At 48.0% G+C, this 17,606-nt stretch overlaps 10 protein-coding genes and 1 non-coding gene across 11 annotated transcripts; 7 read left to right on the forward strand and 4 right to left on the reverse strand.

Annotated features, from left to right (window-relative positions):
• Nucleotides 1-348: 348 nt before the first annotated feature.
• Nucleotides 349-2,715, forward strand: TERG_07981 (uncharacterized protein; the record flags this gene model as incomplete). Its single annotated transcript, XM_003231633.1, has 1 exon — nucleotides 349-2,715. The coding sequence occupies one exon, from the start codon at nucleotides 349-351 to the stop codon at nucleotides 2,713-2,715; it is 2,367 nt and encodes a 788-aa protein (XP_003231681.1).
• Nucleotides 2,716-3,114: 399 nt separating this feature from the next.
• TERG_10014 lies at nucleotides 3,115-3,230 on the forward strand. Its single transcript, XR_007130581.1, has one exon. It is a non-coding gene; the product is annotated as a 5S ribosomal RNA (ribosomal RNA).
• A 212-nt stretch (nucleotides 3,231-3,442) lies between these two features.
• Nucleotides 3,443-4,897, reverse strand: TERG_07982 (uncharacterized protein; the record flags this gene model as incomplete). Its single annotated transcript, XM_003231634.1, has 4 exons — nucleotides 3,443-3,837; nucleotides 3,896-4,013; nucleotides 4,122-4,562; nucleotides 4,688-4,897. The coding sequence occupies 4 exons, from the start codon at nucleotides 4,895-4,897 to the stop codon at nucleotides 3,443-3,445; spliced, it is 1,164 nt and encodes a 387-aa protein (XP_003231682.1).
• Nucleotides 4,898-5,596: 699 nt separating this feature from the next.
• Nucleotides 5,597-6,959, reverse strand: TERG_07983 (uncharacterized protein). Its single transcript, XM_047748862.1, has 2 exons — nucleotides 6,285-6,959; nucleotides 5,597-6,187 (listed from the first exon to the last, which is right to left on the reverse strand). The coding sequence occupies exon 2, from the start codon at nucleotides 6,177-6,179 to the stop codon at nucleotides 5,646-5,648; it is 534 nt and encodes a 177-aa protein (XP_047604853.1). The 5' UTR covers nucleotides 6,180-6,187; nucleotides 6,285-6,959; the 3' UTR covers nucleotides 5,597-5,645.
• A 425-nt stretch (nucleotides 6,960-7,384) lies between these two features.
• Nucleotides 7,385-8,254, forward strand: TERG_07984 (uncharacterized protein; the record flags this gene model as incomplete). The annotated part of the gene is made up of 1 exon (XM_003231636.1): nucleotides 7,385-8,254. One exon carries the CDS (start codon nucleotides 7,385-7,387, stop codon nucleotides 8,252-8,254), a length of 870 nt encoding a protein of 289 aa, XP_003231684.1.
• A 499-nt stretch (nucleotides 8,255-8,753) lies between these two features.
• On the reverse strand, nucleotides 8,754-10,247 carry TERG_07985 (uncharacterized protein; the record flags this gene model as incomplete). Its single annotated transcript, XM_003231637.2, has 1 exon — nucleotides 8,754-10,247. One exon carries the CDS (start codon nucleotides 10,245-10,247, stop codon nucleotides 8,754-8,756), a length of 1,494 nt encoding a protein of 497 aa, XP_003231685.2.
• A 682-nt stretch (nucleotides 10,248-10,929) lies between these two features.
• Nucleotides 10,930-11,671, reverse strand: TERG_07986 (ADP-ribosylation factor; the record flags this gene model as incomplete). The annotated part of the gene is made up of 4 exons (XM_003231638.1): nucleotides 10,930-11,022; nucleotides 11,076-11,141; nucleotides 11,203-11,447; nucleotides 11,521-11,671. The coding sequence occupies 4 exons, from the start codon at nucleotides 11,669-11,671 to the stop codon at nucleotides 10,930-10,932; spliced, it is 555 nt and encodes a 184-aa protein (XP_003231686.1).
• Nucleotides 11,672-13,171: 1,500 nt separating this feature from the next.
• TERG_07987 (uncharacterized protein) lies at nucleotides 13,172-13,861 on the forward strand (the record flags this gene model as incomplete). The annotated part of the gene is made up of 1 exon (XM_003231639.1): nucleotides 13,172-13,861. One exon carries the CDS (start codon nucleotides 13,172-13,174, stop codon nucleotides 13,859-13,861), a length of 690 nt encoding a protein of 229 aa, XP_003231687.1.
• A 148-nt stretch (nucleotides 13,862-14,009) lies between these two features.
• On the forward strand, nucleotides 14,010-15,028 carry TERG_07988 (60S ribosomal protein L1; the record flags this gene model as incomplete). The annotated part of the gene is made up of 4 exons (XM_003231640.2): nucleotides 14,010-14,187; nucleotides 14,271-14,448; nucleotides 14,513-14,706; nucleotides 14,766-15,028. 4 exons carry the CDS (start codon nucleotides 14,010-14,012, stop codon nucleotides 15,026-15,028), a joined length of 813 nt encoding a protein of 270 aa, XP_003231688.2.
• Nucleotides 15,029-15,133: 105 nt separating this feature from the next.
• Nucleotides 15,134-16,275, forward strand: TERG_12624 (uncharacterized protein). Its single transcript, XM_047751559.1, has one exon. It carries the CDS (start codon nucleotides 15,287-15,289, stop codon nucleotides 15,662-15,664), a length of 378 nt encoding a protein of 125 aa, XP_047607429.1. The 5' UTR covers nucleotides 15,134-15,286; the 3' UTR covers nucleotides 15,665-16,275.
• Nucleotides 16,276-16,609: 334 nt separating this feature from the next.
• On the forward strand, nucleotides 16,610-17,597 carry TERG_07990 (uncharacterized protein; the record flags this gene model as incomplete). Its single annotated transcript, XM_003231642.2, has 2 exons — nucleotides 16,610-17,023; nucleotides 17,094-17,597. Exons 1-2 carry the CDS (start codon nucleotides 16,940-16,942, stop codon nucleotides 17,595-17,597), a joined length of 588 nt encoding a protein of 195 aa, XP_003231690.1. The 5' UTR covers nucleotides 16,610-16,939.
• Between the last annotated feature and the right edge of the window lie 9 nt (nucleotides 17,598-17,606).

A 17,606-nucleotide genomic window follows, 5' to 3' on the forward strand; every position in this document is an offset into this window, starting at 1 on the left:
CGGGCCTTAAAAGCAAAAAAGTTTCGGCTTTATGAGATCATGTTTGGATATTCAAGCCGTGCGACGCGCAAGTCAAATCTGACACCCAGACTCTTGAGGGTTTTCCTCGTCCACTGCCATAGCCGTTGAATTCACCTACGTTTGCAACACCTTCATCCCAATTCGGCCACTGTTCATCTAATTGTCGCCTTGTCGAAATCTCCTCGCCGTCTACGGAGTACCCCGTATTCCTGCCTCCTTGTCTTGCCACTCCACCCTGGAAGATCAACAACACCCCCTTTCCAATCCCCCAGATGGACAATTGAAGTGCTGGTTCACTATTACTCCTTTCAAATTCTCACCAGCAATATGGCACCCAGATCAACGTCGGGCTCTTCAAGAGCGTCCTCTGGCCCTCAAATCAAGATTGACACTGAGAAATACTCCCCTTATGACTATGATGAAGAATACGGCTCCCATTCAGAGTTTTCCTATGCAACATCGGCCTCGGAGTCCTCAGCATCCAGACCGTTTCTCTCACAATCAAAATACAGGAGAAGGCCCGGAGTAAAGCTCTACAGAGTCCCCAATTCTATTATGAGGTGGGTTTGTTTGGGCGTGTTTGCGGGGCTGGTACTCTTTGTCTTCACCTTGTTCAGAGTCACGCTGTCCCAGGCAATATTCAAGATTCCAGCTCCTCCGCCGCCAAACATATTCAAACCACAGCCGCCTGAGTGGGAGAGCTTCCCGTTCTTACTGAGATACTATGGCGGACTTCGAACCTTAACACTAAAGAACGAGAGTGCCCCCGAATACCCGGGCGAGAAAGAAGGACAGGATAATTCTACTGCCGAAGAGCCAGTTGACATGGATAGAGTCGTCAAAAGCACGCCCTTCAACCCTTATCCGGAGTTCTCATCCAAGAGTTACATTGAAAAATACGGCAGGAAAGTTGACTGCTTTATGGATCCTGAAAGAATGGTCCCTGTCCCCCAAGTCCGTCGATATGACGGGCTCCCAAGAGGGTTCCCCGATAGTGTCATAGGCTCTAATGAGTTAATTGGACTTGAAACCAATGCATGCTATGATCGATTTGGCAGGCTTGGACCTTACGGTCTCGGATACGGAGTTAGATCAGGCGGTACCGGAGCTGGATTGGAAGGCGACAGGTCTGAAGTAGACCATATGTGGGAGAATACTTCCCCAGTTGACTATCGAAAGGTCAAATGGGCCAAGGCGCAGAAGCAATGTCAGCACGACAACCGTCATCGATTCTCCCTTCCCCCGGCTCCAAAGACAGATAGATTCCTCGGCATGTCTGTAGGTGAGGAAACTCCAAGTGGCGCAGAGAGCGCCCAAAATAGTGCGCCAAAAAACGCCACGGCTCCTACTACTACAAAACTGCCTCGAACCGCAGTCATAATTAGAACCTGGTCAGAGTTTAAGTATGATACGGAAACTATCCTATACCTACGCTCCTTAATCACGGAGCTGTCGCTCTTTTCCGGTGGGGAGTTTGACGTTCAATTCCTGATCCATGTCAAGGATGACAACCTTCAGATCTGGTCAGACGAGGACACTTATAATCGTGTTTTGCAGGAGTCACTACCGGAAGAGTTCCAGGGCATGGGTACGCTCTGGTCTGAGAGACAGATGGGCCTCATCTATGGCGGTCTTGAAGAGTCATTTGCTCGAAACCTCCCTGTCCATGGCGTATATCGCAGTACATTTATGCCTGTACAGTACTTTGCCCTTCAACATCCTGAATACGACTACTTCTGGAATTGGGAGATGGATGCTCGCTACACGGGTCACTGGTACGATCTGTTTAACAAAATGCGTCTATGGGCAAAAGAGCAGCCTAGGAAGGGGCTGTGGGAACGAAACAGCCGGTTCTATGTCCCTTCTGTGCATGGGTCATGGGAAGATTTCCGCCATACCGTTAGGGTGCAAACTGAGCATGGAACAGCTAGCCCTAATAACATGTTTAGCGCAGCATCCAAGGAACGACCAAATGGTCATCGCCCAACTGAAATGAAAGGGGACAGACCTATCTGGGGCCCCGAACGACCACCAGCAGAAAATGATGTGCTAGAGCTAGAAGACGATGGCATCCCCCCAACTACTTACGAGAAGGACAAGTTCGAATGGGGCGTCGGCGAGGAAGCTGACCTCATTGTTCTCAACCCTCTTTATGACCCTGATGGTACCACATGGCTACTCAAGGATGATGTTACGGGATATAACAAGAGCGAGGAAGCACCACCGCGACGAGCAGCCATCATAGCAGCTTCACGTCTCTCCCGCAAACTGCTACTTACAATGCACAAAGAAACCAGCCTGAAACGACATCACATGTTTTCCGAAATGTGGCCACCAACAGTTGCTCTTCACCATGGCTACAAAGCCGTATACGTGCCTCATTCAGTGTACATTGACCGGCGATGGCCAACTGCCTACCTCGAGTCAGTCTTTAATGCAGGCCGCAACGGCGCAACTGGTGGAGCCAGGACATCCGTCTTCGGTAACCGTGAACATAATTTTAGAGGAACGACGTGGTATTACTCTGCCGGCCACTCGGAGAATCTCTGGCGACGATGGCTAGGCTACCGATCCAACAACGATGGCGGTGAAGAATACGAACTGGCTAATGAAGGGAGGATGTGTTTGCCGCCCATGCTACTACATCCTATCAAGGAAGTTAATATGGTTATCGATAGTGCTGGGAGATCATGAGCTCTCTCCCCTGGCGAAGCATTTCCCACCCTAATGATATTTTTACACATTTCTTATCCCATCGGGAATGGGTGTTAATTACTATTTCCTGCCCTTTCATGGCGATGGCGTTGATATATGCCCATGTTTTCTGTTGAAGGTTATCATGTCTTTTCACCACTGTTTGATATGTGCTACCAGTCCCACCGTCTCCTGTTACATATGATGAAGTGTTTTACTGTTGCTTAACCGGTTATCTACATGTTAGATGGGCAATAATATGGGAATAGATTGGGTTTATGAAACACTCCTTGACATCTGCTTCTGATGGTAAACTGTGCTTGCACACAGCATTGATGCTAGCTACATGCCGGGTAAAATAACCCTATATCAATCCTCTCGTCCACTTGTCAAGTACATACGACCACAAGAAGTGGAAAACAGAGCTTCCCGTCCGCTCAGCTGTACTTAAGCCACTTGCCGGTCGGTTAGTAGTTGGGTGGGTGACCACCAGCGAATCCCGACTGTTGTATGTTTTGAATTATTTTTTGATATTTTTTTATCATTATTATTTCGATTATGCAAACTCTTGCTATGAATTAATAGCAGTTTCGATCGGATAAGTTGTATTTTATTTGATGTCCCAAGTAACTAGTTGCAGGCACCCAATTGTGCTGGTAAAAATTCCCGCTGGCAGCCTTAATCGGAGCTATAAATAAGTGTTCCGTTCGTCACTTAACCCAGAGGCTTAGATATAACATGAAGTATCCGCCTTGACTATAGTCTTTGTGGCTTGTAGCAGTTCCCCATGTTCATCACTCACTTTCACCACCGTAGGAGATATAACAACCTGTCCAGCAGCTAAGTTGCTCCAAATGAACTCGAACCCACACGGCTGTTCAAAGAGCCAAATTCCTAGCTCTGCTGTATCCTCCATTACTTTGGTTGGATGGCGTATTCTCTCTGACTCTAGATATTGAGGGTTTGCGAATAGTCGGAATGCAGCTGTAAAAGCATCGACGGCTTTCGAAATGTTCTCAGCCCTGGTGGAGAGGTATGCTTGCTTTTGTGCATCTGGCATACCTCGGTAACTGCTTGCGGTTAACATTCTCCAGTAGAAGTGAACCTGGCTTTCTTCTTGGTCTAATGTAAGGGTTAACTTTGTACTCTGTTGATCCTTGAACTCGTTGTGCGTGCATACCTTGTTGTAGTTGCATATCACGGAAATCCCTAGCGGCAGTAAATGGAGGTGGAAGGAATGAAGTTACTTCAGATCCGGAAGCAAATAGGGCAGCATGAAAGGTAGCTAGAATGAGAGACTAAAGCAGGCAATGCTTTATGATTGGTTCTCGATCATTGGATTGGGATAGTAGAGAGACAACTGGCGCTGACAGAAAGGAAGAATTGTAGCTGCTAAGCATAGCTACATATTGAGATAAATGCTCAGATTCAGAATTCGAAGGTGAGCTGAAAATGTAGTAATTCTTGATATGGAGGGCAGGATGATCAAAGACGGTCAAGATACGGCTCTCCACTGTCTTGTTATCCGCTGGAGTAGGAATATAGTTTCTTAAACCACTTTGCTCCGCGTGTATATCAAGAGAACCAACTGCGTTTGTCTTATCTGTAGTCCAGGCAAATGGAAGATTGCTACTCAAATGGTCCCGGGAGCTAGCTGTTTCAATATCGTAGTTCTTGTCCCCCAACGGTTCTTTTGTCTGCCTGCCTTCAAGGTTGCTCTCCCCTCTCGATTTCCGGCGGCCAAAGAAGAGGTACGCAGCAATGAGAGTTAGAAGCGCACTTCCAGCAACAGAACCGCCAATCGCACCAGTCAGTATTCCAGTACTGAAGCCAGTTGTTTGGGGTTTCTATGTAAAGGGGGATGGCTAGGTTGGAGGCTCTCTGTAGGCTGGCTGTAAGTTGCAGTGGTAGGAGGATATTGTTCAGTAGCTTTCGGATGCTTAGTCCCAGTTGGAGATGTGAGTATTGGCACGACACTGGTCATTCTATCTCCAGGAACATATTGAGGGGTAGGAGATGCTTCAGGTAGCGCAGTCCACGTATTGATTGTATTAGGACGTTGGCTGATAGGAGCTCCAGGAATCGCTGAATTAGCCGGCCACGTCGGAGTCGCTTGAAGCGGTGGTTGCACAGCGGGAGGTATAGCTATGGGATCTTCAGGCGCTTGTCGTCTTGCTACCATCTCGAAGTATATAAAAATGGGTTCTGTAATGCTGAAATCAAAAGCTCGGGTATTATCAAAAGCTTTAGTCAAAGATGGGAATGCCTCGTCTTATGAGAAAACGACGCACAGTCAGCAGTGAAGGCTGAGCAACAAGCGAGTTTCCCATGGCTATAATTTAATCATTAGAGGGCATGGGAGCAAAAATAGTACATTATACGTAAGCAAAATAAATAAAAATTCATTAATAGCTAGGAGAATTGCGTGTACTCAGCTGTTTATCACAAACGAGTCATCAGAAACTGAATTACCAATAGCTATGGCTGCGTGTGCAGCCTTCGGCATGAACAGAGGGACCGTAAACAGTCTACACTCGCACCCTAACGTGAGGTGTACCATATCTCAGCTACCGGAACCAGAAAAGCGCCCAGGGCCTATGATTATTAATGCCGGGTATCAAAGTTGAGCGCCGTACCACGAGATCAGTCTATTGATCTGTCGCTGGGAAGCCGGGCATCGCCCATCTTTATGTAAAGAAGGGTCATAAGTTCAATCTGTCGGTCGTCATTCGCCTGTATCTTCTAGCCACAATGGGTCGACGTATCTCCATGGAGTATGATGCCCTAATTACCAGCAACTCTGCGTCCACGGCCTGAAAGTTCATTTCCGAAAGTAACTTGTTGAATATACAACAAAAGAGCGTTAATGCACCAAGTGTCGGAAACAAGGCATACCGCAATATCAGTACGAAGTCCACTGAATTCAAACGTTAACTATCCGCAATATTTTTCATCCTCACTGAAATACTTTTCATATGAAGATCCGAAACCACTCCTTGTTCTGGTTTTGATATTCGCACAAGATTGACGGTATAAAACTTCGCTGTAGCATCAGGGGTTGTTTCTCTCTCCTTGAGCAGACTGAATCCTTGTCTGAGTGTTTGCTCACAGAGACCAAGCACTCGTTGTAATTTAGCCTTGTCAGGTAAGAGAGCACTGTCTTCTGAATGATTAATACTAGTTTTTCGCGCCTTTTGACAGCATTCTTTAAGTCGGTCAATGATATCCTCCAGATTTTGGTCTTCTGGCAAAGGCACTGCGAGCTTGCCTAGTTGAATGCGAGATTCAAAATCAACTAAGCACGGAAGTATCGAAGTAGTTTCCTGTTTCACTTCAGTATCAATATGCCCCCGGAGGCCAGGGTATGTATGGACGTATGTCAGGTGCTGCTCCGGCGAGAGTATGAGCAACATGTAGGACTCAAACTTTGGCTTCCTGATTAGGTGGAAGAGGGCCGGAAGCATTTTGTCTTCTGTGTCCGGAAATTGATAACTAGTTAGATACAAGACGGCAGCAGATCAAAAAAATATACGCAAAAACGCGTAGTTCTTGAACCTGGTGGTACTTACTATCTTATAGGTATCTCCCACACCGTTGACTGACTGATACGGCTTGTGGGCTTCTTGGTCGGGTAGTTACTGAATCCGCTGCTTTGTTTTATATTGAGGGTATATTTCCCATATTCCATGAACTTCAGAGTTCTGGTCAGTCACAGCAGGTTCAATGAAGATGCTAACGATTTTTCCATGCACAGTTAAGTAATTAGGCAACTAAATTAACGTGAGTTAAGTTTCGGTTCCATGCCAATGAAACACAGGCTCGGTAGTGACAAAACAACGTAGCTATAAATACTCACCACTGAAGCATCACCTTTTCCAAACGGAGTTTTTCTTAATAATAATGACCCGAAAGCGAAAGCCGCATCCTCATACGGCGGCTAGCTCAAGTTCCAGGCTGGACTGACCGCGCCTAAAGCATCCCTGATGCCTGTCTTCGACGACTCCCAACAGTGAATGGACAGGAGAGAAGCGATAACATATGTCCTATATACGGCTCTCTGTCGCCTTGAATGCCATAACTCCCGCTTAAGCACATCTCTCTGGTTCTGGACTGCCGATATCCGATAGCGAAACCGGCTGTACGATATCCTTGGGCCGTTAGTCAAAGCAAGACTTGCAGGCCATGGCACTCCTTACTGGTTTTCGCGTCTTCCAGCTTCCGCCCTGCTAGTGCGCCGCCCCGGCTGACGATGATCAATGACAACGAGCCAGCGCGGCGAAGCTGATGAGCTGTTCGAGCTTCGGCTTCTTTGCTGCGTCTTCGATATCGCCTTTTTTTTCGTCGAGTTCGGCGATTGGACTTTCGACTTCCCTTTTAGGCACCGCCATCCAAGATCCCGTGATAGCAGAATCCAACCGTATATATTCTTACTCAACGTCGTTCTTCTCTTGCTGTCGATGTTTTGTTCTTCACCTCTATCACTTATACCACCCTACAACCTAGAGAAGGCTGAGCGTTGAGAGCTTGCTCCGACTCAAAGTCCCCGTCCTTTCGTCGTTGGTTATAAACCGACACACTGAGTGTTATTGGTGTACCACAGTCGGTCTTTCAACGCTGGTAAGACTTAGTGAGCCACCGCTGTTCAGTTCAGTTTGTCAATCACTAATAGATGCAGTGGAACTTTACTTTCCCTCCTGTTGATTTCAGAATCCAGGTAGACATGAAGAACGCTCTGGTACACGCCAATGTCTATGCTCCACTCTTCAGCTTGATGATCTGGCTTGCATCGACGTTGGTAGCGGTCCTGCTCGTCCGTAGAGTTAGAGCTGGATACCTTGAATTTCTCTCCCTAGGGCCCGGCGGGACACCTTCTACTCCAATGGGATACCTCCGGATATGCTTACTGAGCATCTTTGCCCTCCGGAACCCCTTTAAACCACCACATATCCCCGAGACATTAAACCCTAAGACTGGAATCCTCAAATACCTGCCTCCTCGTACAGGACAACGTCCAAAAATTGCAGGAATCATCCCTCATAGACAAGTCACACAGCAAGCCACACCCGACATGTACGCTGCTCTCAAAGAAGAAATTAAGAAACTTGCCCTCTCCAATTCCGATCGGCTTTATGAGGGAACGTCATGCTTCGAGAAACATAGCATAGGTCTCTTCACTCCTCTCGACTTACCGAATAGAGTTACATGTAATGGAGAAATATGCCACGCCCACCCTATTGATGGGAGCATTCATATGACTCTCCATCCAGCGGATGTCAAGTTTGTCATTGAACGGGGATGGGGTGAGCGGCACCCGCTTGCTCGAGATAGCTGGTGGTGGATGTTTAGGCTTGTACCTACGGGGTTTGTCATGATATATGCTCCCCGCTCGAAGGAGGAGTTGGATAGCGTGGTTCAGATTATTCATGCTGCTTCTTGGTGGGTCAATGGTATTGAACCGCGCTGGTCCACACCTGCGAACAGCAGTCGGTGTGGAGTCGATGGAGGAGCTGGTTTTATCAAATCCCATGTAAGAACTTAACTGTCGATTTCTTCAGCGTGGATGATATGACTGGCTCATGGCATTTTCGGGAGTTACCCCTTTTCCCAACCTTTCGTCATGTATCTTTACCCTCACTTCATAACGAATTACCTAAGGCCGTTAACTAGTTACCTAGTTAGCGTCAGAAATTGAAACGCCATTTCATTGTTAAACTGCTTCTAGGTATGGGATTCCAACGCCGGTTCCCTGAAGATGCAAAACATGAGCTCTCTGTATCTTGAGAAAACAACAAAATGACCACTCCATGATTTACCCAAAGTTCCAGGAAGTTTCAAGCCAATGGAGGTCAAAACACATTTCCCTAAAGAAAAGACCGAGGAAACTCCCAAAATGAGGTCTCTTTTGAGAAGGAATTCCAGGTTTCCGCCTCAAAATGTCTAGTATAAATCACTGTGAAATCGAGAAGGTGGATTGAACAGAGCGCGTCTATTCATATTCTGGGTCATCAACCTACGCATACAAATGAATACTCGAGTAATTAGTGAAATAGAAGACTGTGAAAGTGGTGTGGTGTTCTCACCTTAGTACGCTTGCTGTCTTCCGGCACAACACTGCTAGTACCGGTTCGTTTAGTTACTCGGTGGTGAAGATAGAAGAATTGGTGGTTAACAGGCCTATTGGTGCGTCGGACACTAGTATCGCTGCCACCAGTTATCGACTCTGATTCCTCTCTATCCGGGTCAGTGAGAGTATCATCTGAATCTCCCTCTGGCTGGGTAGTTGGCGGCTCTGTTGGATCATCTGTTTCGATGCTAGGGTATATGATCGTGTCTTTATCCTTGTCTCCCTCGTCTCCCTCGTCCTCCTCCAGTTTGGCATCCACATTGTCATTGTTATTGTTAGATTCTCCAGAAGAGGATAAAGAGTAGAGTGAGTTTGAATAGTTTAGACTATGTGGAGGTGAGAGGGATGAGAGTGACAAAGGGCCAAATTCTGGCTGCTCTAGGCCTGGAGAAGGAGAGTAAGTCACGGACTGAACTGAGCTGCAGTATTCTTCTTTATCTTCTTTCTCCTCGTCATCTGAATGGGCTGTCTGCTGGTAAGGCCTGAAAGAGTCGCAGTAACCTATATCTGGTAGATATCCGAAAGCCTGATTGGTGTTCTCTGAGGAATATGAGGAAGACCCAGAATCTGATCCATGGGCTCTTTGAGTTCCCTTAGGATAGAAAGGAGCCCAGCCAGGGAATCCCCTAGCCATACGAAGGGCTGTTGGAGAGATGTTAAACATGTTATACCTCTCAGATAGAGTGGTGGAATCTGAGGCAACGCTTTCACCATCCTCGGCGCCTTCGGTCTCCTCATCCTCAAAGGAGTCTCCGTACAGATCAGTGAAGTCTTGGTATGCATCGCGGTATTGTTGGGGAGTATGCCCTGGCGATCCAATCTGTTCTGCCGCCACGTTGATAAGTGCATACTTCTCGACGCGAGTTTCCTGCTGGTTACGAGCATAAGCCTCGAGCTTTTCAGACGCGGCGTCGAGCTTAGCTAGAAATCTTCTCTTCTCGTCTCGCTGCTCGCTTTTGGACTTTGGTCTACAGTCCGCTGAGATGCAGCTTGCCATGATGAGCCGAGACTCGGAGGTGCAATAAAGGGAAAAAGGATATGTATGAAGGGAGGCCAGATCTAGGTTGGTAGATATGGCTTTGAAAATGGTAAAAGAGACAGAAAGAGAGAGATAGAGACAAGAGGAATAGCTGCTTATTCCTCTGAGTGGGAGAAGGGTTGGACAAATATCAGACACAGCTTGTGGAGGGGGAGTCATGAGAAAGAACAGCTGCTGGCTGGGCAACCAAAATGATGGGTTTTTATAGCCATGACTAGACAGTGTTGCGCCGAGACAGAACATAGTAGCCATGTTCATACCATACACATAGAACAGAAGAAGCAAAAGGGGAGCTGCCGAACTTCTCAACAGGTAGCTGGTTCTGGTATCAGATGGAGGAGGAGCTGTAAGAAGAGGCAAATAGACCATAATAAGTTTAATATTCTTTTACGGCTTGGACCGGGTCTATAGAAGCCAGAGTAGTGGGAAGGTACGGGCAGGGGTAGAGACATCTGTAGATATATACGTCAACAGGGGGAAGGAATATAGATGCGTAGGTATCATTCTTTTAATAAAACCAGGAAACATCAAGAAGGGGAGGGGGGAAACAGGATATCAACATAGAGATGGTATCTCCTGCATGACTATAAGACAATGCAATTCCATACAAAAAGGAAAAAAAGTCATGTCTGTAGGAAAAGGGAATGGTATTGTAGATATGCAATAAGGAAAGCATAAGAGTCCTTGCACCTAGACACCTTTTTTTTCTCATTTAGCCTGGATGTTGCAGTTATCAAATATATGTAAAGTGGCAAGGGGAATAAAGGGGGGAAGTGAAAAAAAAGGGGAAACAGGAGAAGGAAAGGAAGACAACATCAGGCAGACAGCTGATGGCAAACATGGAAGAAAGCTAAGGACAAGCGAGAAAATGAGATGATTTGGTAAGAAGCGTTTGTTTTCACGTAGGACATCAAGGAGAAATAGCAACAAGACCTATGAAAAAACAATGTCCTGTGTCCCAAGCCTCCCCCCATGCTTCTGCACCATCATGATACAACAGTAATGTCTGCAGAGATAAGGATTTCATATTAACCATTAAATAGAGAGGCATTTACTCGTAACCAGCCTTCTTCAGGGCGCCGGCGAGCCATTCGAGGCCCTCGTAGAGACCATCTCCGGTAGTGGCACAGGTAGATTGGATGTACTAGGCTGCGTTAGTCAGGAGTTTTAAAGAGAGAAAAAGGTCACGGGACTTACCCAGGCACGTCGTGTCAAGGTCTGTAGACCAAGCTGTGAGGTGATCTCGGCAGGGCTCATGGCGTTCTAACAGTTAAATTAGTACCTGCAAATAATGTATGGACATTGGTTTAAACATGTGACTTACGGGGAGATCCTGCTTGTTGGCGAAAACGAGAAGCAAAGCATCCCGTAGTTCATCCTCGTTGAGCATCTTTTGCAACTCTTCTCTGGCCTCGACAACACGGTCACGATCGTTGCTGTCGACGACGAAGATGATACCCTGGGTGTTCTGGAAGTAGTGTCTCCACAGTGGTCGGATCTTGTCCTGACCACCGACATCCCACACGGTGAATTGAATGTTCTTGTACTCGACAGTCTCAACGTTGAATCCTACGCCAGTCAGTATTTCTTTCTCTCTTCTTTGACTCGACTTATTGAGTAACATCTCGAGTATTGGACCTACCGATGGTGGGGATGGTTGTGACAATCTCGCCAAGCTTCAGTTTGTAGAGGATGGTGGTCTTTCCGGCAGCATCGAGACCGACCATAAGAATTCGCATCTCCTTCTTGCCAAACCATAGCTTATCAAGCATTTTCGAAAATGACATACCCATCTTGGCGGTGTTGATAGACTTTGCGGTGGGCTTGAGGGGATAGAAGGGTGAGCGAGCGAGAGGGGAGCGGAAAAGTGAGGGAGAGTCGGTTTGCCTGTGATTGCGGTTAGCTAGCGAACGCGTAAGCCTGGAGACAGCGGTGTCGACTGTCCTGCCTATCGAGCAGCGGCAGATGGTAAACAGGACAGACAAGGAGACGAGGAGAGCGGGCTATCAACGGTTTGGTGGTTGTTGTTGGGTGGTGGTGGTCGGGTGGTTGCTCTGGTGAAGCGGTGGGATGGCCGAACAAGACACCTTTCACAGGGGGGCCAGGCGAGGATTTTCTTTTTTAACCTCGCCCTTTTTTTTTCTCTCTCTCTATTATTACTTACAGGACGCAAAAGATGAGGGAGTCCGGTGGATAGGGTGAGGTGCGCGCTGACAGACAACGCCGGTGGTATCTCTCTGGTTGGCTGTCTGACTGTCTAGCTGTCGGTCTCGTTGATGGTTGGTGGTGGTGTTGTCGGTCGTTTTTGGCGATGAGAAGGAAGAGGAGTTTTTGGTGGCAAGCAAGGCTCAACTAGGAAAGGCGCCAAAAAGGAAAAAAAATTCCCCAGGCAAGACAACGTGACTTTTTGGCTTGGGCGCAGCGACAGTTGGCGACGACGGCGATGGGAACGGCGGCAGACAGAGACGACGAGCAGGATGCGAAGGGATGATGGGAGCAAGGAGAGAGGAAGCGTTTGGCGTTAGTTATAGAACTGCGGTGGCTGGAAGAGGACAGGTTAGCCGGTTTGCGACTCCAAGGCAACAGGATTCTGCGGGCGTTGGTAGACGAAGAGCCGCTTGTTGCTTCTTCCAGCCGTTGGTCGACGGACAGATGGATGATCAGCCAGTCGACGAGTTAATTCACTAGGCCAGGGGACTGCATTGGCTGTGTGCTTCTCGACGAGTAGTGGCAGGCTATAGTCTGGGTTGCTGGTGCTGGTGCTGGTGCTCTGTAGATGTAGAGATTTAAAGCACCGAGCAAGGAGACGGGCACCGCAACGATTACACGGCCCTTCCTTTTACGTATAACGTCCCTGAATATCATGGCAGTAGATGTGGATGTCGATGTTCAGATATCGAGATACCAATTGCCTGCATTGAGAGAACCAGAGACAGCTCCTGACAAGCTTCCTTCTAAACCCCCAGACTCGGGACCGTCTAGTCATCCACTCGAGTCATATAGATCTACCATTACAGCCCTTCTTCGTACAACTGTTAAATATATCGGTTCCACGCTCCTGGATCGGGGCCCCGGGTTGACGGTTCCACTGCAAGTGGAATCACTCCGTTGAGATCCCATCCTTGCCCTGGATAGTTATCATGAGTCACTCTTAAGCCAATACGACCATGAGACAAGCTTGCCTAACTATAAAGACGATGAAGTTCCCTCGACACGTACCAACATTTTAATCACCACGTCTATATCTCAATCGCCAACCAAAGTATCACTTTATCCAATTGAAAAAGTCAAAGATGGCCATCAGGATGGAAATACTTCAAGTGCCTAAGGGCCCAGTTGCCCCTTCAGACCTAGCGGCCCTTTGCAGCCGATACAGAACTGCTCGGCTGAGAGCTTTAAAGACATACCCAGAGGCATTCAGCTCCAAATATGAACGTGAGAGCGCCTTCACGGATGAACAATGGGCCCAAAGACTTCAGAACCCAATGTCAAGAACCTTTGTTGCCGTCTGCGTTGATCATGACACAGAAGCTCCGGCCAGTGTAGCGGAAGTGGAAAAGCTAAAGAGCAATGAATGGATGGGCATGGTTGTCCTACTGGGCCCTAAAGTGGTTGGGTCGAGTATGAAATATGTCTGGGATCCGTTTCTGTCCATGGCCTGGATGCAGCCTGATGATGAGGGCGACTTTAAGGATGCCGAGGCCGCAACTTTTGCAGTCTCGATGTTTGTCTTACCGGAGGCGGCTAGACGTGGGGTTGGGAAGATGCTGATTTCGAGGATGATGGACTATGCGAAGGAGGATGGCGAGAGGAAATCAATTGGCAAGCTATATGTCAGTCTGATAGTCGAGAGGGATAACGATGCCGCTATCCGGTTGTATGAGAGATGCGGCTTCGCTCGGGTTGATGTTGGGTCTGATCTTGATGGTGTAGGTGACCGCCTTATCCCACCGCTGGGGATGGTCTGCTCTTATGACTTATGACTTCACTGACTTCTTTTCTTTATTTATCCTTAATCATCCTGTATAATCTATACCTGCTGATGAATGGACCTAAGTTAAAGACCTAATATGCCTACTGTCGATACATGAGATTGGCTTATCTACACGTGACTTTATCAACCCTAATCTAATGCGGCTAGCGCTTAGGGCTTCCCACATTTCGATGCGCAAAAGTCCAAAAGAAGGAAAAAGCGACTTCGAGATTGGAAAAAAACCTTCTGGTCGACAACGCGCAAATCCTCACCATAAGAATCCTTTTCAAGTATTCTTCTGGAAGACTGTTCTCATCATGTCTAAAATCACAGTCGGTACGTTTTGAGTCGCTGTTGGATCACAAGTGTTCGATTACAGGAAATAGAAGAGCAAATTGGCTAACGAGATTGACGAACAGCCGGAGTGCGTACCAACGTCCAGCAGCTTCTGGACTACTCTCACAATGAGAAGAAGAGAAACTTCGTTGAGACCGTCGAGCTCCAGATCGGCTTGAAGAACTATGATCCTCAACGTGACAAGCGTTTCTCCGGCACCATCAAGCTGCCAACCGTCCCCCGCCCAAGAATGAGCATCTGGTACGATAATGCAAATGTGATAGGAGAAAGATTGATGGGGATAAGTGGCTGACTGGATGGATAGTGTCCTTGGTGACCAGCACGATATCGACCGTGCTAAGCATCTCGGCGTCGATGCCATGTCCTCCGATGACTTGAAAAAGCTCAACAAGAACAAGAAGCTCATCAAGAAGCTCGCTCGCAAGTACGATGCCTTCCTTGCTTCCGACGCCCTTGTCCGACAGATTCCTCGTCTCTTGGGTCCCGGTCTCTCCAAGGGTGAGTACTCCCATATTAGAGTCTTGAGATACGAAGACAGATGGACTAATTGACAATAGCCGGTAAATTCCCTACCCCCGTCTCCCACAACGAGGATCTTTCCAACAAGATGAACGACGTCAAGTCCACCATCAAGTTCCAGCTTAAGAAGGAGCTTTGCTTGGGTGTTGCCGTCGGCAACGTTGGTATGACCGAGGATGAGCTTATCGCTAATATCATGTTGGCTATCAACTACCTCGTCTCCCTGCTCAAGAAGGGCTGGCAGAACGTTGGAAGTCTTACTATCAAGGCTTCCATGTCCCCACCAAAGAGAGTGTACTAAGCTTTCGGTAGTTTGGTTCTAATCTTTGAAAATAAAATCAATAACTCAGCATATGATGAGACTTATGATCCGTTCATGTTTATTTTTTTATTTTTTTATTTTTTTTTTTTAACCGTGTCCTGCATGTCGTAGTTGAATTGTAGAAGTACAATGGTATAGTATAAATACGAAGTGCAAAAGGTACAAGTCGTGCCCTGCCTACTTTATTCCATTCCCTCCATATGATCCGTCTTATCCAAAATCATCCCTCTCATCCCAATGAATTCACGCAGCGACTCCCATTCTTCTCCTACTTCCTCGCCTCGCATGAGCGGATCACTGAAGCCCCAAGTCTGTGCAACTCGATCCAAAGCCTGGCGTTCCTCCTCCCGTAACCAACGAGTTCGTAAAGCAGTACCGGGAATCCACACAACTCTCCTCATATGGTCATTTGAAGTGGCTGCCGCAACTAGTCCGACAGAAGCGGTAAAGGTAACGTATGCAAGAATGGCGGAGAAGGCTATCCCCCTGGCCGTAGACACGTCCATGGTATTCTGGAGGGTTGAAAGGTACGATGCTATTGCCCATGCTGCTGGTGGCGTAGCTACTACACCTAAAAACGGAAGCGATGCTTGTCGGATGATTTTCGAGCGATAGAATGCTGGCGTGCAGAATGCAGTGTCTATGATGGCGAGAGCTAGTGAAAGGTTTCGTTGTTCCATGGCTACTTCCAGAGCGTCATTGGCAATGGTAGGAGGAATTGCATTTTGTGGGCTTTTGGGGCTGGATGGGCTATATTTTATTGTCCCGCCGCTTGACCGTGGAGATGGCTTATTAGCGTAAAGGGCGAAAATGGTAGGTATATAGTCTGCTTTTTTGAGCTGGCATTGGATCGAGGTGTAGAGTTTCAGTATCTCCGGCGATATGAACACTTTCGGGTCTTGTAGCAGCTCGTTTAACTTATTCGATATAGCGGTAGCTGACGTAGATCTAGGGGGATCCTTTTTCTGTGTCCGAGACACCTTCCGCCCTGCCACTGCTTCTTCTTCATCATCTAGGTTGAGGAGAGAGGATATAGCGTCCTTCCTCGGTTTGGTATCTGTCTGCACTTTCGCCGCCTCAACCGACTGAACTGCATCAACTATGGCCTGACTTTGCCTTAAGATCTTAATGACCGACTCCTCTGAAGGTATCGTTGTACCCGATATTATCGCATCACTCTCAGCTATGACATCTCGAACGGCAGAATAGTCATGGGTCGCCGGCTGTGCCGCCGCTATAGTAGATGAGTATCTATATCTCAACTCGTTCTGCCCTGAAGCAGGCCTTCCGCCGTTGAATATATCGCATGGCTTCTTCCGCGAAACGACTGCGCGCGGTGATAATACCGTAAACCTCCGTGAAATCGAGGACGTAGAAAAGGCGCAGAGCTGGCAGAGCGAGCCCTGAGCTCGTCTTGGAGCTTGCAGACCTATTCGCTTCATGGCCAATACCTTCCGGCCGCCCAATTGCTGCTGTCTTCTGCCTCGTCTCTGCCCCGTCGTCCTGTCTTTCTGTCGTTGAAGATGTCCCAAAAAAAAAAAAAAATAACTTTGCTTATGTAAGAGACCTGCACCGCCACAAGCGCCCATCGTCACCAAATCAACCTTCAGCAACACCAGCATCAACCAGCATCAGGCATCTCCTCTGGCGGTATTTTTGACGACTTAGACGCGCAAGACGTCGTCAGCCAGCAGCATTTTTTCACGATACCCGGAAGTGGACTCATATCTATCCAGCCGAACAGGCAGAAGAATAGTCTACGACCAGGTACAAAAGGCCGGCTACCGCCCCCTTTGGACGGCCGCTATATGATTCAACCATCTTCCCAACGGCGTCACATCTCGCCAATCTTCAGCTGAATAGTCACCACTCTTGCACTTAGTCGCGAAGATGCCTCCGCCGCCCCCTCCCCCTCCGCCGCCGCCACCGATGCCTGGAAAGGCTGCCGGACCTCCCAAGGGCGGTCCTCCAAGGGTAAGCAACCTGTATCGGTCACCTAGTTATGTCGACCAGCCTGATAAACAAAACTAACATATGAAAATAGACTGCTCTCCTTTCAGATATCTCCAAGGGCACAAAGCTCAAGAAAACCGTTACAAATGACAGATCTGCACCTCTTATTGGAAAGACATCCGGAGGCTCGGGAGGCCCTCCTGTTGCTGGTGCCCCGCCGGTTCCGGGAATGGCGCCTAAACCACCAGGCGGACTTGCCCCCCCTGTCCCCGGAGGCGCTGTGAACAGACTGAGAAGCAATAGTGCTGGGAATGAACGGCCTGGAGGTGACGATAGTGTTCCATCTGCACCGCAGCTAGGCGGTTTGTTCGCGGGCGGAATGCCTAAGCTTAAGAAGCGCGGTGGTATAGATACAGGTGCCTCTTCAAATGCATCGTATCTGTCGGACTCTGAAGCACAGAGTAGCTCGAGGACACCACCTCCTTCAGGGGCCGCGCCTAAACCTCCGATACCATTGAGCAAAACACCTACTTTTCGTCCATCTCCTCCGCCATCTACAGAAGCTACGTCTACACCCCTGTCAATCCACTGGTAGCCAATCTCC

This window comes from Trichophyton rubrum (assembly GCF_000151425.1).
Source record: "Trichophyton rubrum CBS 118892 genomic scaffold supercont2.11, whole genome shotgun sequence".
NCBI classification, from domain to species: domain Eukaryota; kingdom Fungi; phylum Ascomycota; class Eurotiomycetes; order Onygenales; family Arthrodermataceae; genus Trichophyton; species Trichophyton rubrum.